Here is a 23,953-nt window from a genome sequence, read left to right as displayed (position 1 = left end):
ACAGTTCCCAATACAGATTGTCAATTGAAAAATTATTGAATAATTTATTTAACGTGTTCATTAAATTTAAACTGTATATTAACCATTATCCAATCTAGACTTCTAACTTGTCCATTTCAGTAAAAAGAACTTCATTCTTTTAAATTATGGCCTTTTCTGCAAAATTGTAAAACCATAATCATCAAGATGACCCACTGATTTTCTTTGTCATTTCCTCTTTTTCACATGTTTAAAGATCTTTTTACTGACAAAGAATGAAAATTTGCCTTCTAGAAACATTAAAAGAACCACTGGTATAAATATAATCCCTAAAGGCAGACCAAAAAAGCAATTCCAAAGCTCATTAGGAAACTAAATTGACCCGATTCATCTAAATAGGAACATTTTATCCTGGTGTTTAGAGTTCTGATGAATAATCATTTCCCTCTGCAGAGCTCGGTTGATTTGTAAAGGTAGGAGGAGCGTGACGCTGCACAAGATTACTTTTTGATGAGAAATCAGAGACCGGCTTGCTAATGGGAGAACCAAGAAATACTAGTAAGGACAAGCTGCAGCCCAGAGTAAAGCGACATCGGCCCACCCTGCACTTCTAGTCAATACTGCTCTGGCTCGTAACCAGAGACGGAGCAGGGCGGGAGGCTGACAGGGGAGGTTAGGAGGCAAAGCTACACACGGGAAACAGCTCACAGTGGTGTAGGCAGCAATCAACCAGAAGAGAGACTGCGTGGCACTCATTGGCACTCACGGCGGGATTAAATATAAAGCATGCATCAGTCGTCCGCTCACATTCATCCACGTGGGCCTCAGCCCAGTACCGACACAGAATTCCACGATCACACAGGTTTATGTATAAACACATAACTGTGCCACACTCTGGTGAATGGCACATAGTTTAACATAGTAGATTTTTGTGAATACATAGTGACAGAATATGATAAACTCAATTATACATATACACACATTGTATAATATACTATGTACTTGCACACAGAAATAAATGTTACTTGCTACAGGAAAAGATATAATAATCATTGAACTTCAAAACTATAGCTTTGGTCATTCCACTCATTGTAACAAATAGGTACACCTATTTTACTGTAGCTCAGAGTACAATATTAATATTAACTATGACTGCTTTACTTAAAACCAAGTAATAAAGCTAGACCATTTTTACTGTGGTAAAGTTTTCATTTCACTAAAAGTGAAATTTCTATAAAAGAATTTAACCACAGATACTGATGGCAGTTAAATACATAATTCTTTAATGTAAAATTATCAGAATTCACTGACTAAACTATTTTTTCTGAAAGAAAATAAATAATATAAATGTTTAAGATATAATAATTATTCTAGAAAAATTCAACTCAGACTGACACTGGGTATCAAAACAATAACCACATGTAACTTATTCATATATAAACAAATAAAATGTTAATATTTATACCCACGTTAAATATACCACAATTTATAAAAAGACTGCTACCCTTTCTGTGAAAACAAAAAAAGAAAACATGCCATTCAACTGCCACGCAGAAGGTGACAAGTGTCAGAAACCAGCCCATGCGCAGAACAAATGAGAGGTGCCCCAAAGCAGCACCCAGACAGGAGCTAGGAAACAAGAACACCGACATGTGGGGCCATCGAGGGACACGCTGCAACCAGCAAGCAAGATCAAAGCATCCGGCTGGCAGGGCAAGCCGGTGGGTCCCCACTAGGAAAGAAGTCTACCGCTTTATCAGAGGTCAAAGTGAAACAGCAAACGAGTAGCCAGGCAGAGCAGGGGGGGGGGGGGGGGGATCTGTAACAATCAAAGACAAGTCAAACAAGGTCACGCACCCGAACAAAGAGCTTGGTGAGAAAAAAAAGAGTCACCATGATGTCCAGCTACCAGGAAACCAAGGTGATCCTGTTTTGATATTGATAATGAAACCAGGGCACCGTCAAAAGCCTGAGGACGTAAACCCAAACGTTAGTTGGGTTTTGCCAATTGGGTTTGCCGACTGAAAACATTACAGTTCTGATCAATCTGAGACCCATCACAGGCAGAAGATGTCCACTTCCCTAGCCATAACCCAATATTCCAACATGTTATACACTATCATCTACTGAAGTGTATACATTTGCATAAACACCATTTACTCCTTCAAACCTTGAAACGTCCCCAGTCTCACCTATCGAAGTGCTAACAGGAACAGTTTAGGATGTGCTGAAAAACATTTAGCAAACACAGTCCAAATGTTACTCCAGATACCTGACTAAAGAAAAGAGTCAATTTTACACGGATTTTCTAAAAAATGTTTTTAAAGAACGTCAAGTGCGGTTATGTTGGTACATTGCACGTACTACTATGCAGCTATTGCCCAGGAGAAGAAAAACTTGTTTACTTGCAGGAGGGAAAACGCTGAAAGGAAATCTCATCAAGATTGAGGAATTCCTCTAGATTTTCCCACTCTTGTTTTCTCTGCTTTCTCTCTACTAAAGAAGCTGAGTGTGTCCAATCAGATACATTAAATGAAATAGAGTAAAAATAAAAAAAATCGATAAGTGCTGCATGATACGCCGAGAAGTATTTTATTTTATTTAAGAAGATGCAGTGCAAGCAAATGGGAAAAACAAATATACTCACAATATTTCACAGGCTTGCTATCTCAAAATGTGCTCACAAACACAGATCTTTAAAAACATGTTTCAATCACTAAATTGCTAGCACTTGTGTAATTTGAAGGAAAGAACTAGAATATAACCCAATTATAAGCGATTATCTTTTTTTATAATAATGATGACGATATCAGTAGCAGAAGTAGCTAATGTGTGCAGAGTTCTTACCATATGAAGGCATGATACCAATTCCCATCTACTATCTTATTTTTGTCAACTGAAATATAATTCTCGTGCCATAAAATCCATCCATCTAAATTGTACAGCTCAGTGGTTTTTAGTATATTTACAAAGTTGTGCAAAGATCATCACTATCTAATTCCAGAACACTTGCATTACCCCCCAAACCCTGCACCCTTCAGCAGTCACTCCCCAGTCCCTCCCTGTCTCCCACCCTAGGCAATCGCTAATCTACTTTCTATGGATTTTCCTGTTCTCGACACTTCACATAAATAGAATCCTAGGATAGGTGGCCTCTGGTACCAGGCTTCTTTCACTGAGCACTGGATTTTCAAGGTTCATGTGTATCGCCGCTGTGCCAATACTGCATTTCTTTTTATGGCTGAGTCACGTTCCATTGCATGGAGAGACCACGTTTTGTTGATCCAGCCATTCATCACCTCTGGTTGTGCACAATGTTGGCCTATTATGAATAATGCTTCTATGAACATCCCTGTACAAATTTTTGTGTGAACATATGCTTTCAATTCTCTTGGGTATTAAACTTACCCAAGAGATTTATACGGGAATTACAGGGTTAGATGATAATACAACTTTTTGCAGAACAGCCAAACTGTTTTCCAAAGCCACTGTACCCATTTTACATTTCTACCAACAATGAATGAGGGTTCTAATTTCTTCACATCCTCATCAACACTTGTTCTTTTCCTTATTTTTTATTATACCCATCCTACCGCGTATGAAAGTGGAATCTCATTCTTGTTTTGATTTACATTTCCCTAAAGACTAATGATGTTGAATATTTTTTCATGAGCTTATTGGCCATTTGTGTATCTTTGAAGAAAGGTCTGTTCAAATCTTTGCCCATTTTTCAAGTGAGTTACTTGTCTTTTTACTGTGAGTTGTAAGAATTCTTCATATATTCCAGATACTAGATCCATTTATCAGACATGTGATTTACAAATACTTTCTCCCGTTCTCTGGGTTTTCTTTTCACTTGCATTATCTTATTTCAGTCCTCACAAGAACCATGAGATAGCACTATGAGTATCCACCATTTCATAGACGAGGAATCAGAGTTAATAAACTTGTCTGGGGGGGGGGGCGGGGGTCATAGCTACTGAGAGGTGAAGCGAGGGTCCAGGCCAGGCAAGCTGCCGCCACTCATCAGTAGGATGCCCTGTCAGGAACACTGAGCTTCTTTGGTGCTATAGCATAGGCACTAAATAAGTAACCAGGATTTAAAATAATTAACTTAAAAATAAATAGTGACTGATGCTTCGCATGGAAATGCCAGAGGCCCCTCCTGCTGTTCATACCAGTCTTTTTGAGAAGAAAGAGTAGCTTAAAATAAAGCTCATTCAGCCTTAAAAGGCAAAACTTGGCCCCTGAACAGTGTCTATTCTTTTCAATTGTAGGAAACTTTCTTTCTTACTGAGTTATGTAGTTAAAACAAAGGAATTCAGAATACAAGTGGTATTTTTGCTGAGATTCAAGCATTGTACACCATCACAGTGGGTGTTCTGTTAGGTGGAGGCCTATTTCTTGGCCAAGAACCTGCTCTGTTCAAAATGCATGCCTCCCTCCGCCCCACGCAACTGCCCTCTGAGAAGATGGACAAAGCAGAGTTTTAGCAGCTAAGATGTCCTCCCACCAGTCGCTTCTCAATCTCCTCTTATTTCTGCCACAAACCACGTTAAATGTGAAAGGTAATCTACAAGTAATTTTAGCTTGTCCGTAAAAGTACGTGCATGCTAATAAAGGACGAGATGGTGGTTTAAAATAATAGGCTAGATCTACCAACACTGGCAAGGACGGGCAACATGTATAGTTTAGGGGGGAAAAAACATGCAGTATGAAAAATATGATCCAATATTTATTAAAAATAGGCAACATGAACACATATTATAATACTTACACACACGAATCCAAAAAAATGTCAACAAATAGTGGGCATTTTTCCCTTGGGAAGAGGGCATAATTTTTATGAAATGAAATGTTTAACTTTTTAAACATATATACATAATGTAGTTTTTAAAAAAACAACCAAGGGTACCATTCTCTCAGATAATCCCACAAGCCTTAAACACAATGGAAATAAATGAACAAATGTGAATAAAATAAACAAATGAACAAAAGTTCTTATTTTGTCCATACCTGTTTGTTTTGGTGACTTTACAAACTTAAGTCATGAAATAAGTCATGTACTTGAATATGTGATTTTGAATAGGGCAGAAATTCCATAGTTTCTATCAATTTTTAAAATGATTCTCTGACCCCAATAAAGTTTAAGAACATTATCTTAAAAGAGTATTATAGGTTTCATTTCATGAAGGGTCAAGATCGAAATTAAAGAATCAAACAAGAAAACAAAATCCCTTCAGCCAAGCACAGTAAAGAGGCCCCTTCAAAATCACAAAAGAACAGTCACTAGGTCCCCTTAGGTCCCCCTCTATAATTCTTAGGATGACACTAAGCTAATACTATTTTTAAGCTTATGATGTAGAGTTCTAAATGTTAAAGATATGTTTCTCTTTTCTCTATATACAACACAAAAACCTTTCCTACAGCAAAAGAAAGAGAATCCACTCTATAGAAGCTAACTTTAACCACACATACAAACAAGTTACTTCATTCACTACTTTAAAAATTATGTATTAAGACCTACTATAAGCCAGACTCATTGTTCTTTAATGGCGTTCTTATTTGTTATATCCCAGAATTTTGCTTCTTTCTTCTACCTGCTGCAGAATAAAGAAACTGAAGGAGTGAATGTCCAGCATCAGCCCATCTTATGTGCCCATGCGATGATTCCCAACTGCCCCTATGATATCTCTTTATGGGAAAGGGAAAGGAAGAGTAGCAACAAACTAGTAAGACCTCAAGCCTTAGATCACTACGGATTATCAGTAACAAAAGAAAGACGAACTTCCCCTTATTACAGGGACTTAACACTCCTACACTTTTTTCTCTGGGCCCTCCAAGAGAAACTACTATTGCAATATCCAACAAATAACTGTCTCCTTGAAGATAAGTTTCTCCTTGAAAATAAAAGCCAATCAAAGTTATCACAGGAAAACAAGAGATTTAGGCAGTGTCTAAGCTAGTAGTTTGTGAAACTGACATGTATTTGTCTAACACAAAAACTTGCTTTAATTCTTACAGTAACCTGATTATTTCAGAAATGTGTATTTTCTAAAAAGTATTGTTATTATCCTTAAAATTCTAAATATTATTCAATTCATGTGAATTTACTACAGCAGCAGCAGGCGATGAACACACCAGTTCCTCTGCCCCCTTCTCAGTCATTCGTCCCTGCCTGTGAATCACAAACTGAAATACAAATTCAGAAGTAGCAACACAAGCCTCCAGACCTAATTGGGCAAAATACACAGATCAGCACATACAGACAACACCTGCGCAGGGGACAATCCCTCACAAACTGACCCAAAGGAATGAAATTTGGCAAAAGCACCTCCTGTTACCTTTCCAGGAGAAATAACTTAGAAAAGCCCAAAACAGACAACGGGTCACACTCAGAAGCAACTTCTGCAGGTATCAGCTGAGCTCCTGAACTAGAAATGGATACCGTAAATACAACAAGAAGGAAGACTCTTTCACACACAAGTTCTTTCCGTCACAGTTACACCCAAGAAGAGAGTGAGCTCAGCTTTTGGCAGCAGAATCTTAAATATTAAAAACCATGAAATGAACTTTGCCACAATTCAATTTAATTCTTCAACAGAACCAAAATATTCCCACACTACCAACCTCCATGTCCAGGTCCTCAACACCCTTCCTTCAATGTGTAACAAACCCCGCTACACTATCCAGCTCCTATTTGCATCCTGAACACCTTTGAAAGATTAACTTCTTATGATCATGAAGTTCTGCACACACAGAACCTCCCACACATCACCCACCGCCTTCAAAACTGGGCACATCTGCACGTCACCGGGCTCATGGTACTCAGCGCCACTTTCCTGGAGCCACCCCCCCCATCAGAGCCCTCTATTCCACATGTCCTCCAGCCCAGCTCTCCCATCAGTTCCCACACGAAATCGCACCTTCCTTCATGAAGGCTTTAGAAAGAGTTTCCCTCTCCAGCCCTGCACCCACCCACCCTCCCCATTAAAGTCACATGATATTTGGTTCTCTACTTAAACTATCTGGGGAGTTTGAGAGGGTAACAATATTATATACATGCATGACCATGTTGATCTCCCTCCTAATGAGATTCTTAATCCCCTGAAGGAGGGAACTGCCTTATTCCCTGGCCTCTGTCATATAGCTCCTTAAACACCATAAATAGACAATAAATATGGACTGAATTGCCAAAGAAATAACCTGAGGTATCCTTAGACAAAAAGAGAAAAATCCTGATCATTCAGAAAAAAATTAAGAATTAGACCTATAAGACAGCATCGTCTTTAACAGGAACAATTCAACTGTAATAAAATTATAATGTTTGTGGGGCAGGGGCGGGGGATGTTTGTGTGCTTTCAGCAGGGGAAATTGAATGGGAACTGTTAAGTGAGTCGTGTGTACCTCCCCCATCGGCCGTTACTTCTACCACACAACCAAATTCCTACCCGTTGACTGAGGGCCTGAACGCTGTTCTGGGAGAAGAGATTTAAGACCCAGCTGGAAAGCAAGCAAATTATAACACAAAAAGGAGCAGGACCCGACCGGGCACAGTCATCCCTCAACCACCCCACTTCGCACCAGTCCTGGGAGAAGCTGTATTTCAGTGTGTCGCTTTCAGAATGAATCTACCCTTGTAATTTAGAGTTATAGCTGCCAGATCTTGTGGCATTTCGCCATATAAACAGACATATGTACACACGTACCTAACTAAGAGCCAGGGCAGCTCTATTCTCCAAGTGGGAAAGTAAAGATGGAATGGTTAGAAGCCAATCTTTTCCTGACTTCTGACTCAAAAAGCCTAAAATATACATTAGAAAAGGAAGATAAACACAAAATATAGCTCTGTAAGAGACTGAATTTCAAGAGCCTTAGCCTCTCTATTTTTAAAGTACTACTGTATCTTCATCAGTCATTGTGTGACCATTAAATTATTTTGAAAGCATAATAAAATTCAGAGTGCTAAGTACTAAGAAACTTTATTCAAAATCTTATTTCAAATAGCAAATTACTAAGATACGAAACTTAAAAATCAAGCTATTGACAAAGTAGGCTTATCTACAACTAATTCTTTACCACATTTCTTGGCACAAAAAAAAAAAACCCTCCTCTGAATAGCCTGGCACATAGTAAGTCCCCAGTACTCCTTTGCCTTCAAGTGTTACAGTGCAAACTCAGCTTCACAGGTTGTATGGACCCGATACACCACTTGATCTAGCTCAAATCAATTTTCATATCACATATAGAATGATGTTTAATTTCTGTTTCTCCTCTGCCTTGTTTCAAAAACTATACAGGTGTTAGTGCAGATCTTTTAACCGCCTCTCTTGGCAAAGCTGACCTTGAACAGGCACTTTCTCATGACCTTCAAGTCTGTGTTCGACAATGAAATCATTTGGCTTTGTATCCTGTTCAGTTATTAATCACAAACAACAAGGGAAGAACTTTCACACGGAAAATGTGAGACCTATGCTGGCCAGCACGCACTTTGGGTCACTCTGGGTCATACTCACTTAAACGGCTAGGGCCACTGAAGACCATGTAATGACCTCGGCTTTTTAACAACTACATTCAACATTTTGCTGGTGACAAGACAAAACAGCGATGTGACTTTAAGACAAGTGCTCCTGGAGGTTTGCCCACCGAGGGGGGAGCACTGCAGGACAGCAGCTGGGCGGGGGGGGGGGGGGGGGGGGGGCGGGGGGGGGGCAGTTGCGAGGGGGTGAGGGAGACAGGTGTCTGAGAGGGAAGTTTCCACCCTGGCGTGAGACGCCCACATCAGTCAGGACTTCGGTATTCAGACCCCACCCCTTTAAAGAAATTTAACTATTATTTTCTAGCCAAATGTGACTTTTTAGAAATCTGCTCCAATAAGTTATTCTTTTTTTAATTAACAAAGCAAATATTTACAACTCTATTTATTTTACTCATTTCCTTTGTTTCCATGAGGGTTATTATTACCATTATTAATTGGCCTTTGTTTTTTATTAAATTGGGGGGGCATTGGTTAATAAGATTCTATAGGTTTCAAGTGTACAATTCTATGGTACATCATCTGTATATTAATTACATTGTATAGCTGACCTTTGTTTTTATTCTTTAAATTTGAGTAAGAAAGTAGCAGAATAATGACAAAAATCCCTGGCATAACCCTTGAAATTAAAAGGCACTCCCCTCATCAGTCTATAAAGCCCCTTTAGCATCCAGAAATAGACCCTCCAGGTCTTCCCTCAACTGCTAGATGATTTTAACTCAAACGCAGAACTCCAGACTAAGACCAAAATTAAAACCACAACTTCCCTGTCTGCCAAACTGGGAAGCTGCAAGCTTAACGTTTTCCCCAAGGCATTAAGAAAGATCTCAAAAACAAGGACAAATTTTAAAAAGCAATAGATGAAGATTTTTTTTTTCTTCCTCAAATTAGTCAGTCTCTATGTGGAGAAGCCACAAACTGAAAACCAGTTTCTGAAATCCAGCAGGCCCCTGAGTCACTCCCTGGTGTGAAGGAAGTGGGCAGATGTCACACAAGGCGGGGACGCTAAGTCACCCCGCAGTGGCTCCACCATTGATCCAGAGACTCTTTGGGGGACACTCCTGGCAGCAGCACAACTAGAATATTTGCTTGGCTGAATTGCCTCTTGAATCAATAAAACTAAACTCGTCTACTTCCTATACAGGCAGGTCTTCGAAAGATTTCTATGCTCCTGGCCTAATTTTCGTTCTTCTTTCATCAAGGTCAAAGTAAAAGGTCAAGACGTTAGTTGGCTAACATCTGAGTTTGGCTTCCCCCAGACGCAAACACTGAGACAAGGGTTTAAGTATAAGTAGTTTATTTTGCAGGTGAGTCCACAAAACACCGGTGGGGAGTAAAGAACGAAGACAGGAAAGGTAAGGTGGCCAACAGAGGGTCATTCTCAAGCACGCTACCACTGAGTCAAAACCCAGGTGGGAACTTGGGAGAAACAGTGTAAAACATTCATCTCACAGGTAGCTCATTGAGATGCAAGAGAGCTAGAGGAATTACACTACAGCAGTCTCTGGCTGTGGGCAGCCGGAAGCTGGCACTTCCTGACTAACCTGGGCATGAGTTTTTCCAGACAGTGAATGCCCTCGGGCAAAGGAAGGCAGGTTCCTGCAGCAGGAAGTCCCCAGCACTTGAAGTGCTAGAAGCAGTGCTTATGGGTAGGGCCTCAGGGGCAGCTAGGATTGGAATTATCTCCAAATGGCTAAACCAGTGACACCCATGTTTATTAGGTGACCCATATCACAGAATACAAAGTTCAGTGCTTTTCCACAAAATTATCCTTCAAAAAGAAAAACAGGGAGGTAACTTTATTTTTAAGTCCTGAAAGGTCTCGTATTATGGGACATTGTCAATTCCTGTGTCTTATTCTGAAATAGCAAAGGACTGTTTAGGTAAAACATCATAATCTGAAAGGACCTCAACAATGTCCAACTTGGATGTTTTTAAGGTCAAGCAAAGAAATATAATACAGTCTTCATTACTGAGAGTATGACTTTTCAACTTCAAATAGTAGATAAAAAAACAAAAATTGAAAAAGGGTAACACAACAAAGGTGATTATTAAATCTTCAGATATGGCAATACAAATAAAGAATAATAGGAAATGCCTGTCCTGCCTGGTAATTACAGAAACTGAAAATAAAGCAATGTGTGGCACTCACTACTGAACACTGGCTGGATCTCAAAGACAGTGACATAATCCTACACAGCTGGTGGCATCAGGCTTAGCACAGTCCTGGAGAGCACTCAGAAACCCGAAAACTGAACCCCCACGCCCAAAGATTCTGTTTCTAGGACCTTATCAGAAAGAAATAACTAAAGTGAAGGACGATATCAACAGCAATGAGAGCAACAGAAAATATTTACTTAGCACTTGCTAGGGTAGTGCCGGGCTGTTCTAAACATTTCATATATCACTGGTTCTCAAGTAGGAACGGTTTCCACCGGGAGCGATTTTGCCTCCCAGGAGACACTTAGAAATGTCTGGAGACATTTCTGTTTGTCAGAACCGGTGGGCAGAGGCCGGGGATGCCGTGAAACGCCGACAATGCACGGCACAGCACCCACGGCAAGGACTCACCTGGCCCAACACAGCAACGGGGCCGTGGTCTCACTTACATCGTCCTCACAAAAACCCTACAGTAATTATTTTTATTATCTCCATTACACAGACCAATAAAGACAATTTTCCAGTGCACTATTACCCATAATGTTGAAATACTAGAAATAAGCTAAATCCCCCCAAACAGGGAAAGAGTTAAATAAATGATAGCATAACTACCTAATAAAGACATGAAAAGTACTTATGAGAGCATATAAAACTAAAATAACCAGGACAAAAATATTAAAAGGATTATATAACTATAATCATTTTAAAATATGAATATAGCCCCTAAATGGAAGAAATAAGACATGAAAGTTACTATGGTGTTAAGATGGCAGACATAGGAATAGATATTTTTTCTTTATTAATGTTCTCTGATATTAATGTGGCTTTTAAAAGAAAAAACACTCAACAATGAAGAAATCTGGAATTTTCTTTAAAGAATAAAATTTTATTGAAATAATGAATATCTCATTTTAACAATGAAAGTATAAACAGGCCAAGAAGATATTTAACATTAAGAAATTTGAAATATGGATTTCCAGGGCAGAGCAACAAATCTAGTGCTTCAAATTCCAAAGTCATAATACTACTGTGCAGTGTAAGAATAAATCAACTAGACTTTAACTCTAACTTTCTTTCTACCTTTTAGTTATCCCATGGCTCACTATCGCCTAAAGAGAACGGGCAAGAGGAATCAAATTTCAATTCAGCCACATCTAATTCACTTCAGCAGATCTGTTATACAGGACAGTTTAAACTATTGCTTTAAATGTATTAACAACAGTAGAAATATTAGTGGTAGTGACCTTATTATTGTTGCTATAATTAGCAGTACGTATTGAATGCTTCTTGCACCCATTAATATGCAATCTAATCTCCACAATATCCATTAAAGGTAAATATTTGTCTGGTCCCCATTTTTCAAAAGAGGCCTTAGGCACTTACAATTAAGCAACTTGCCTAGATTATACACAGCTAGTAATGGAAGCACCTGAATGACATTTAAGCAGTCTGCCTCCAAAGCCCAAGTGTGTTTGGGAACAAGATGAGGGGAGGGGGACCAGGCTCCCCGCTTCCTCCTGTGCCTACACTACAGCACTGAGCTGATTTACATTTAATTTTTAAGCTCATATTTAAATGTTTTAAATAATTACTTTTATAATTAATCAACCAATGTTGACAAATGTTTGCCAAAAACTGCTGAGTGCATTCAAAGGGGGGAGGAAAAAGGCTGCCAGACTTTCCACAGGTGGCCCTGCCATCAACGATTCGCACAAGAGGGATTTCATCAGATCCCATGTCCCACGGAATATTCTGTCCTCATGGATTTGAGGATTAAACAAATAAGCCCATATCTTGTTAATTTTAAAAAGTGGACACCTTAGAATAAAGAACAGGGCAACGTCTGTTTAAACATTTTAAGCATCTGTTCCTACAAGGCTGAAGAGGAACGCACAGGAACGGCAAATACAGAACACTATTGGTAGATATTAAATTGTCGGACTTAAACGTCTCTAGTTTAGTCTCACCTACCCAGAGCGTATACTTAAAAATTAGGTCACTGAAAACAAAATGCTGTGATCTTCGGAGATCCCTGAAGCGCAGATTAACTCAACAAATAACAGGGATCAGGATACTAATAACATATCATCACAGGGAAATCAAGGGAATTTGGCATGACCCAAAGTACAGGCTCCTACTCTGGCTGAGCCGCGATCAACTCAAAGCAGCAACAAGTTGGTGCCAAGGAGACGGAGGAACAGACGGTCTCCAAGTCCCACACCCACCAGCTCCCTTAACAGGTGAGGCCCAGGTGAGGGAAGCGGAAACACCTCCCTCGCAGACAGAGCTTACTTGTCTTCCTACTGTATGTATGTGTCTCTAGCAAACTGTCAGTGAAGTAGACGTAACCTAATTTTTAATACATGTGGTGGTTCTACTATACAAAGACATCCTGATGTGTCTTTTTTACCTGTGTGTTTATAACTGATTGCAAATTAACAACTGAAATGAATGAAGGTAGCAATAATAAAATTTAATAGCAAATATTTATACAGGGTGGGCAAAAGTAGGCTTACAGGTGTTTGTATGGGAAACCATACAATGATTAATAAATAATAACACAAGCATAACTGGGGTTCATATACTCACAACTGTAAACCTACTCTTGCCCCACCCTGTAAAGCCCTTCTGAGAGCAGCAACAGGTTTTCCTAAGCGCTTTCCATCAGGAGAGGTAAGCAACGAATTCCTGGAAAAGGTGCACCTGACCAATCGTAGGAGTGGATTGGTGATGATCTAACAGCAGAATAAACCATAGGACACACCCTGCTTGCAGCAGGGACGGCTTAGTCCCAAGAACATTTACAGTGACTCCTGAAGAAACTGAACGCAGGCTACAGAGTACCACCAACCGCAGCCCAACTCAGGCCACGCCAGGGCCAGGGAAGGGGCTTTGTTTTCATTCGGTCGAGTCCCACAAAATACGCAGACAGGATTCTAGAGCCCGAGTGGACACTGCAGCCCAAAAAGCCATGCTGCAGTTGTTTCACTGAAAGAGTTTGTCACCTGCTAATGGTTGCCTCCAATTTTTGCCTTCTTGAGCAGCAAAATACAGTGCCATGTGGCCCAGGCTGTTGGGCTTGAGCCTTCTTTGCACTGTTCGTTATTTCTCCACCTCTTCCACAATCAGCATGTGTCATTTTTGTCACTGGGTCAATTTTCAGCAGCTCTCGTGCCTGCTACCCTTCTAACTTGCTGCCCTAGACCTAGAAATTGAGTGCCTGCATGTGAATTAGGAAAACAGTCACTGAACGAGGACCTAAGCACCTCACTGATGTCCCCACACTGCACATACCGAAGGACATATGTCCCTCAGAATCTACGTGCAATCTTCAGGGCACGCACAGTGGTGTGGGCTGCTGGTGAGTCGAATCGTTAAATTAAAAACCAGATGTCAAACACCCCAACTACTATAACAGGACCTAGAAAACAACAGGTCTTGATCGGTGTTCTCTAAATCGTTTATTTGGGGCTCCACATCTCCCCCTTACTTCTAATTCTTAGCCACGTGTGGCGTAGTTGAGATTGACAGAAAACTGAGCACTACTCTTTTAAGAAATAGAGAGATGAGAAATTTTGGAAAAGTTCAGGGAAATCAATGCTTACTTTCTTCCTAATACAAATTCAATATGATTGGAATTGTTCATCATAAAACACCAGGCAAATATCACCTACTGAATGACTTCCAAATTATGGGAAGTAAATGTCAATTCTTTATTACAGTAATCAAGGGGCAGATTTACCTTCAATACCTTTCACTTTTATTTAGATTTTATGACTCAGAGAAATTTTGCAGCATCAGGCCTGGCAACAAATTCAGAATCCACGGAATGCAATCTCAAAGGCTCTGTTTTAATAGGGCAAAGCTCATTTAGCCACAAAATCTCCATCATAAAGCAGAAGATTCTCTTTGTAACAGCAGGAGAAATGGGGAGGAAGGAGGTAAATAGATAAGAAGGGTCCATCCAGGGGGACACACAGGAGGAAAATGAGAACTGTTTTCTCTACCCATTTGCAAAATATCCATAACTTCCCAGTTTAAAATCCATCCCTGTAAAATGCACCATGGTTTACAAACCAGGCCTGTGAACGAAGATAGAATGTACTATCTTATAGTTATTTTACAGAATTTGCAAGGGCAGAGATAAAATAGAAGTACTTTCATTTCATGATTTTTTTCTCCTCTATTCCCAAATGTCCCATAAATCACTGCCACAAACAGACACACACAAACTATACCTTTCCTCTTCCTCCTGTAACTCTAGTCATTCACAGTAAGACTATAAAGACTTACTAAAAACTAACTAAACAGCTCCTGGAGTATTGTCAGACACCAGACTGCATGGGTGGGTCAGAGTTACCTAGGGAGAAAGTGACTCTCCTGGGGAAATAAATTTCTTCTGTCATACACAGTCCAGGAACTACCAACACCAGAAAGGAAATTATTGCCTAAGAGTGGACACAGGAGCTAAAGGCACAGAATCCAAGAGCTGAACAAGAAAATAGGCCAGATCAGAAGCCAAGAGACTCAGTCTGGCAGCAGGCTCCTAGCTCAGGACTGGCCATGCCAGAAGAAAAGGGTCAGTGTCGGTGTGACGGGAGGGGCTGCTTCTCGGAGAGCCAAGGGGATGGCTCTCTGATGAGGTGTTTCCATTGATAATATGCAAGTGACCTGGAAGAATTCGTGCAAGATGCCTATCTTACAACTGCAGTGCAGCCCAGCCGCTCACAGTATCTGAATCAGTGACATTAAGCTGAAATCCATCATGTGTCCACACCATTAGCACAGTTCTCCCCTGTTTGGAGTAATAATCCTCTCTGCAGACTAAAAAAAGCTTTTTATATAAGGCACCGAAAGGCAAACAGGTCACACAGCAGAGCCGTATGGGAGGCTACGTGCCCTTTCCCTCTGCTTGCAAACAATAAAAACCTTTCTGAACAAATGAAAGTGAACTTTGAAACCGGCAGAACGTTTCAGGCACCACGCCACAGAAATATTCTCCAAGCAACTGCAGGCCACTTGCTGTCCTGTATAGCTCCATAGTTCTTGCCATGTACTGGACCTGTGGTTAAATGAGCCCAGCATAGAATCACAGCCTCGGTGCTTCGGTGTGAAAAAGCACACAGAGGTCTGGATGAGGGACGAGGACAAACGTACATTTTCAGCACAATGGTGCATATGGGGCCACATTTAAGCTAACATCTTCATTTAATATCTAAGCTATATTCTTTTTCCTGCATCACGGTAAAAGTCTCCACCAACGAAAACAGCCACCATCGATTACAATCCTTTCTGCCATTTGCCAAGCACTGTGCAAGGGATTTTATGCGCACACACCTCTGAAGACTTGCAGCAGCCCCATTCTCTCCTTTTGCAGGGGAGGAAACAGACACTCAGGCTGTAAGTCTCTTCCTGCTCGTTGCAACTTATTCCACAAATTACATGGAAAATGGGTTATTTTATAATTAACTCTGGGACTTGCTATCCCTATGAAAATAAGTTATCAGAATATGAAAGTTTAATAAGGTCGTTGAGGCCAGCTCCGTGATTACCAGTTTCAGCATCATTGGGGACTGTGACAGCTTCCGTACTACCCAATAGAAAAGGAGAAAATACAGAATTTAAATCTAAAGATTCAAACCTCCACCTCAATGATCTGGAAATCATGTCTGTATTTTCAGATGAAAGTTACCTGTTTTAGAACTCGAAAGAAATTCAAGTAAGTTGTCATTCGAAATCTGCCATTTTGTAGGAATTTCTTTCAGAATCAGTAACAGTTTAAAAGTCAAAGATTCAAACAACAGAAGAAAATGGGCAATGTATAAAAAGGCAATTCACTGAAAAAATTTGTCAAAATAGCTAATAAACGTATACAGAAAATTTCAATTTCACAGGTAAAAATTCAAGTTTCAACAATTATATTCTACTTTTCATCTCTCTATTCTTTGTGCATAGCAATCCAACAATAAAAGTTTATTTGCACCAGCAATTACCCAAATGAACTAATGTATGTGTACCCAGGTCATTATTTTTAATAACTTTAAAAATGGCATGCCACTACTTCAAGATGGTTTCAACTTTGTTTCAGAAAGAAAAACTATGCTTGAAGGAACTTAGCTATAAAGCTGTACATTTGTACATTCATAGAAAAAAAGTGTGGTGGGACAGACAAAACTGAGAGAGATTTCCCACTTTGTATACATCCTTTTAAGAAGGAACCTGATTATTTACGGTATTCTTAAAGATATTCTAAATACATTATTAAAAGTTAGACTGGGGGTCAAAAATGTATTACAAATAAAATGCTTCTTTACCTTCAGAGCAACCCCACCGAGGGGGTCACACCAATTCTTGCCCAGCCCGCAATCCAAGTTTCAACACTCAGATTTAAACACAAAGTTTGACCTGTGCTCCCTCAGTCCTAGACTAAGATCTCATTCGGCACAATGGTAAAACTGGGCTATGACTCATCTTCCTCTGCAAAACAATAAAAGTTCTAGTTCAGTGGGAAAAAACTACTCGAGCTGCCAGTTCACTGAACTGTTCAAATCAAGGTCAAAATAGTGGGTAAGAGCGAGGAGTCCCTGCCCAGTCCTATCTCCCTGGCGCACCGGTCCCTTCGATGGCGCTCCAACCAAACCCGGATCTGCGAATGGTCGGAATAGGAAGCACATGGTGCCCTCTAACTAGGGGTCTGAGAACCCAAGTGAAACATGGAAGGGACCCAGGGTCCACGTCATGAGCGTGTCTTTCAAGCAATGCCAAGGGAAAACACAAATAAAGAGGGATGATTAAATATATAGCTTCTGATGAGACATACGTTAAGTACCATGAGGAGTAAAATATTTGATTTCCTATTTCTAGGCAGAGCTCTTTATCAACTGACTAGATTTTGACACTTTCTACAGAATGTATTATTCCTTGAACTATTTACCTGGGACTTTCAAGCTGCTTTACATGTGTTACATCATCAACCCTGACCACGGCCTCCTGGAGAAGCCCGCTCACAGAAGGTGAGTGCGTCCGCAGAGCGTCGCAGGGGATCTGGGATCCAGGCCCAGCCCTCCAGCAACTGCTCGGTAAATGTTAGTCGTGTTTCTCATCATGATCCCCAAATTCTTGTTTCAGACGAATCACTCTGTCTCTGCCCTTCTCCCAGCCTAACAATTTTCTCTCCAGACGCCACATCTTCTACCTGTTCTTTATCTGCTACCTGTTATCTTCTACCTGTTCTTCCTAACCACCAAATAGCTTTTTTATAAACATTAAGATCGGCTAAAAATCCAAAAGCCCTGAGAAGTTTGTCCAGACAAGCACCACACTGTGATCTAAATTCTGCGCTCCTTTCTTATACAGTCCGTTGCTGGGCCAGGCAGCCCCTAATATCTGCCAGAGACAACCACGCTCTTTCCTTTCAAACTCATCATTGCACAGGCCCCACCCTCACATTCACATACATTCACACCCAAGGCCCTGATGAAACTCGGATCTCCAGGCTCCCAACCTGCCTTGCTTCATGAAGACACTGCCAACCTGGAGCCTTGCCTCTTCCGAGAGGTCTGCTCAGGTACCCTGAGCTTCGCCTGTTCCCCTGCGACTCTTGTCAGAGCTTCCCAAACGACAGCTGATCTTCAGATGGGCCTCAGGCTCAGACAGCATACTCTTCCCACATCAACACAGACCGGAAATTAAGAGATCTAACCCTCTGCCAGCCCTCCTGCTGCTCAGAGGCGTTTATTCATCCATTCTGCAGGCAAATACTGGGCCTTCCTGCATGCCAGGCCCACAGGTAGGTGCTGGGTAGCACGGTGACAGAGCGTCCTTCCTGTCCACTCCTCATGGAGCTTTCGGTCTGGTAGGGACTGAGAAGCCCTCCTCTGGGCTCCTCCACCTTGAACCCACATTAGAATCACCAGGATATTTTTGAAAAGCTTCAAAGTCAGGCCTCAGTCCAATTCCTGCAGGATCTGTGGGTGTGGGCCTCTAGCACTTTAAGCATTCTAATACGCAGCCAGGGTTGGGAAGAGTTTAATCTGCCCATCTAGAAAGGAAACAGCTGGCACGGAGTGCCGTCCCCAGACAAGATGAGCAGGAAGGAAAGGCCAGGGAAGCAGGGCCTCCCAGAGCTGGTCTCCGGAGCAGGGCAACCTCCAGGCATAAATCATGTGTGCATCAGCGCTTGCCTGCCAGTCCTGTGATGCCTCCAGACAAGTTTTTATTTCACATTTTCAAGCCTATTGTTTTCTAACTTTAGTCTCCCTCTATTACGTTACTTTTAACATTGGGTCATTGGTACACAGCAAGATAGAGAACAGGAGAGAATATATTTAACAAAAGTTTAGGGTCGATGTTTTAAAATTAAAAGATTCTGTGTCAAAATAGATAGATTCATACTTCACTTTATTGAATTGTTCCCCGTCATATCTCGATGGGTGAGCTGTGAGGGAAATACACCAAATTAGCATTCCACATTCCAGATGACAACACAGAGCAAAGGGCTGACAATTGCAAAAATAAAACTGAAAGACTACTTAAAAGCAAATAAAGTCTTCTCAATCTATTCTATTTTATTACTTGTTTTGTCATTCCACTCAGGTTCTTGCAAGAGTCATTGGAAATATCAACCTCTGCACTGTCAAAAGTTTAATGTAAAACACTATGGTTTCACTTTCTGCCTTACTTGAGGTCTGTAAATAAAGGATTCATCCCAAAGTTTAACCTATAATGGAGACTGACTTGAAGACCAAAAAAGGACATGTGCTGCAAGGAAATAGGCTATCCATAAAAATGTATTTTTATATCTTCACATCTAACAGAATCACCAAAGAGATCTACCCTGGAGATACAAGGAAATATTCAGTTCAATAAGAGCTGATGAAAAGGGAGCCCAGGCCTTTGTGGAATTTGAAATCATGTACCCATTCGTTTTCTATTTTTGTTAAAATAACATGTTCTGAAGTTTGTTTTTTTTTTAATGGCTATTTTCCTAAAGCCTTTGGACTGGTCAGAGAGCAGGAAAGAAGTCTAATTGGATGAGAATTCATGTTTAAAGCTGCAGGTCTACTTGCTTGAAAATTTGATTACTATTTAAAGGTTTATTTGTATTTTTTCTTTTAATTACCTTCTGATTTCAACCACCAGAGTTACCTGAGACCCTTTGTAGCAAGACAGTAAGATACACACTAGGAAACTACAGACTATTAATGCCAGGGAAAGAAAGAGGATTAAGTGAGAGTTACTGAGTATCCTTGAAAAGCCACAATGCTGTAACTGCTACTCCCATGCATAGGGGTTTTAACTCAGGTCCCTGAAAGGTATTTTAATTTTCTGTTGAGGCCGCATCGTTCTTCAAATAAGAGAGAAAAATTAATACCCCACAAGAGAATTATAACACACTGATCTCCTATTACATGTGGCATAGAAAGTAAATTTACACGGAAAATACAGGCCGCTCCAATCATTTCCCTTCAAATGTGCTCCATAGAGACAATGCCTTCAAGCAAGCACCACCTCATTTATATGGACTTACGAGGAAAGGAAACAGTAAGAGGGAAAGGGTAATTCCAAAGGAAAGAAAATTTTTTTTAAAAATTCTAACCAGCCTAAAAGTGTTCCCATAGTGACAACACTCAAGCATGACATGTAAATAAAACACATCACTTATTTGTTTTGTTTTGTTTTGTTTTCTCAGAAGGCTTCTATGGCCAGTACACGAATACACATACACATTACACAAAACAGGGACGTCTGAGGTGACCAAGAAAACTAGGTCTCCTTGGAAGTGAACTCCCGTGACAGAAAAGTGCATGACCACATCCAAGGCCAGGCTGTGCGGTGCTGTCTCTCTAGGACAAGACTGCATGAAAACAGAAACTCCTTCATTTACATTTCCCCCCAAAAGGACAAATGTCCCACTCTCCCCTCTGTCGGCTCTGAACTATACATTTTCCAATGTAAAGTATCTCTTTCGCCAGCACAGTCAATCAAATGCAAACGGGTGGAGCTCTATCACAATTCAGCAGCAAAGGAAACTTTCTATACAGCAGTGAACAGTCAACACACAAGAAGCTGCTTTGAAACTACAGGGAGGTAAAGTGAAACATACTTGTCACAGCCAATGTATGTTTCCTTGAGTGCTTTCTCCCAAAAAGCTAGTATCTGACAAACTATCACATTCTGAAGAGAGGGATGAAGAAGACAGTGTTGGTCTCTGCCATTCAGAGTCTACAACAGAAGTGCCCTCAGGAAAAACTGGCCGGGCTGTTCCCTTCACCAGCAAAGCCCTGCCTTCAGCGGCTTTGTCACTTAACAAATTGGACTGAGAGAGCCTTGCCCTTTCTGACATCCTCTTTTCAAAACCTCACAGGCAGGGAGTCGTGCAAGCAGACCAACTTACCTGCCAGCTGCTTGTAAGCCCGGCGAGCTACTTGCCCTGGCAAATCAAATCTGCACTTTCTCCAGCGAAATGCAGGGGCTGCCAGGCCGCTCATCACCTACATTTGCTCGAATGACGAGGAACAAGATGCAGAGGAAGTGGACAACAAAAGCAGCCTGCGAACTGCACACTGGGATGTCCTGTGCTGGGGTAGCTTTTCGTTTTCCCATGAGAGGATCTGCCTGAACCTGGCCCAATCTCCTCTGAATACAGACAGGAAGTCACACTTAGCAGTTACTGAAACGCCTTAGGTCACTTAGGGTTGGGTTTTTGGTTTTGGGGGGTATTTTTTAGTTTTTGTTTTGTCTTGTTTTTTTAATTGTCACAACGAAGCGCCTTTGATTATTTCTGATCTACTACAAAGAGACCATAACTTTGTTTCCTGTTTTGACAGCATCAGCTCCTTGTAAGGGGTGCCTCCACCCACCTCTACCCACTTCATATATAAATAGACCTGTTGGCTCTGCGCATACAACTGGGCTGAAGAGTTTGATTACACATTAACTATACTTCAAAGAATAAACTGGACTTGTTATTTTACTTTAATATGCACATATCTCTTGGGGAAATAAAACTCAAAATAATTTCTTCTTAATTCCTTGGAAGTTGCTATTCTGGAAAAAATTAACCACACAATTCTAAGATAAGAGATAACAATTTTGACTGATATCTCCAGGCTATTCTATGTTCTGTATTTGCCTTGCTCTCGTGGCTGTCACTGAGGGAGTTATCCAAACACCTAAAATAAGCAAGACAAATCATCACCCATTTGGCCTCACCTGTTTTCCTATTCCCGTTCTAACTCTTTTTTGCCTCTGCTTTGAAATAGAAATTTTCTACCTATAAGGAAAGATTTTCATAGGATATGTGCCTATGAAAATCGGGGAACACAGAGGTTTGAACTAAGAGCCATGCACCTCCCCACTACTACTGGCTGAAAGACAGAAAAGAGAGCCTGCCAATCCCTGGCCCCACTCTCCTCCTCTTTATCCGTGTACTTGGCCTAGACTAGCAGCTGTGTGACTCTCAAAAAACTCACTCTAAGCCTCAGTCTCCAAATCTGCAAAACGGGAGTAGTGACCTCACCTGTCTTGGAGGAGTCTTGGGAGAAGAGAGAGAAGCGTGGTAATACACGTTATATCACACAATCACGGCCCAATTTTTTTTTTTGGTAACAGCTTTGTTGATTTATAATTTGCAATGTATGCAATTAACCCATTTTGAGTGTATAATTCAGTGATTATTCATTCATTCACAGAGTTGTGCATCCATCACCACCATCAATTTTAGGACATTTTTATCACCCCCAAAATCTGTCATGTTCCATTTCCTCCTCCCACCCCCATCCTAGGCATCCACAGAAATCTACACTTAGTCTACTGATTTGCCTCTTCTGGGCATCTCAACAAATGAGACCGTCGGATACGTACAGGGCCTTTTTTTCACTCAGCACACAGGGTTCTCAGGGCCCATCCGTGCTGTAGCGTGCGTCAGTACCTCCTTCCTCTTCATGGGTGGACGATATCTCACTGTAATACACCCCACACTGCATGTATTCATTCATCAGCTGGTGGACATTGGGTTGTTTCTGGCTTTTGGTTATGAATAATGCTGCTCTGAGCATTTGTGCACGACTTTGTACGTTGTCACACGTTTTCATTTATCTAGGGCACATGCACCCAGGAGCAGAATTGGTGGGTCATATCGTAACCCTGTGCTGAACCTTTAGAAAAACTGCCGGACAGTTTTCCAAAGCGGCCGCACCACCTTATGCTCCCACTACCAGCGCATGAAGATTCCAGTCTCTCCACATCCTCAGCCACATGCACTGATGACCTGTCTTTTTTATTGTAGTAGCCGTCCTAGCGGGTATGAAGGAACACCTCACCGTAGTTTGATTAGTAGTTCCTTGATGGTTATCAAAGCCTAATAGTTACCAGTTGCCCAAAAATGTTTCCACTTTTATAGGCAGGGCTAAATACTCAAAATACAGCCCAACAGATACCGGCCACTGGAGCGAGACCTTGAAGGCGTCCAGCTTTAATACTGGCTAGTTTCAAACAGGTATAAACGAATTTCAGTAGAGTTGTATGGGTCCATACCAGCTCCTGGTAAAGGTTGCTGACTTTCAGATTGGTATCTCCGCTAAAAAGCTGTAAAGCAGTTAGACCTTCTTGCTCTGCCAAAGGCTGCTTAAGAAAACTTACCAGAAGAAGAAATTCTCAGTGGAAATATGACATCTCAATCAATTACAAAGCAGTGCTTTCTAGCTGTCTTTCTGCATGTATCTTCTTCTTAAATAGAAACAGGCCCAATCAAAAAGCAGCCTTTTGTGAGTGAATGGCCATAATTATTTATAGGAAGCAGAGGGGTTAGACAATCATACACTTTACAAAGTGTTTTCCCTAATATTCCCAGTACCCATCCAGCACCGTTTTATAGGAAGAAATTTTAGAGATCAGATGTGATTCAAGATTGAAGATCTCAAAAATTGGGAAGGTAGCTGAGGGATACAACAAATCAGGATTCCTCCTTCCCCCTTAAATATATGATATTGTAAGAAGGGTAGTAATTATTCTAATTCAAAGGGATTATCCAATTCAAAACATCTAATATAGTCTAATTCAAAGGGATCATCTTTTTTTTAATTCTAAGGGACTATTTAATCTAATTCAATCTAATTCAGAGGAATTATCATTTTTTTCAGAACTTATGGTGTTTGAACAAATTCATATGGTTAATTATCTCTTTCCTAAGCTATCTTATTTTAGGATTTTAATTTTTTACTCTTTAAAAATACTCAACTCAAAATCTACATAAAGCAAGGCAAAACAAAACCACCA

The 23,953-nt window shown here is 40.7% G+C and overlaps 1 protein-coding gene across 8 annotated transcripts in view; it reads right to left on the bottom strand.

Moving 5' to 3' along the window:
- UTRN (utrophin) overlaps nucleotides 1-23,953 on the bottom strand; it is a 448,258-nt gene that overhangs the window by 376,599 nt on the left and 47,706 nt on the right. For 2 of the 8 annotated variants that reach the window (XM_053914382.2, XM_053914387.2), the window contains exon 1: nucleotides 21,072-21,308. The exons of 5 other annotated variants lie outside the window; for them this stretch is intronic. In XM_053914382.2, the coding sequence (XP_053770357.1) occupies nucleotides 21,072-21,165 (94 nt within the window). In that variant the 5' untranslated portion in view covers nucleotides 21,166-21,308. Of the gene's footprint in view, nucleotides 1-21,071; nucleotides 21,311-23,953 lie in introns of those variants that run through there. One more of the 8 variants, XM_053914388.2, reaches the window with a different exon arrangement.

This window comes from Desmodus rotundus, chromosome 11 (genome assembly GCF_022682495.2).
Source record: "Desmodus rotundus isolate HL8 chromosome 11, HLdesRot8A.1, whole genome shotgun sequence".
In the NCBI taxonomy this organism is placed as follows: Eukaryota; Metazoa; Chordata; class Mammalia; order Chiroptera; family Phyllostomidae; genus Desmodus; species Desmodus rotundus.
The sequence above is the reverse complement of the archived record's forward strand: the minus strand, read 5'-3'. Positions and strand labels throughout refer to the sequence as shown.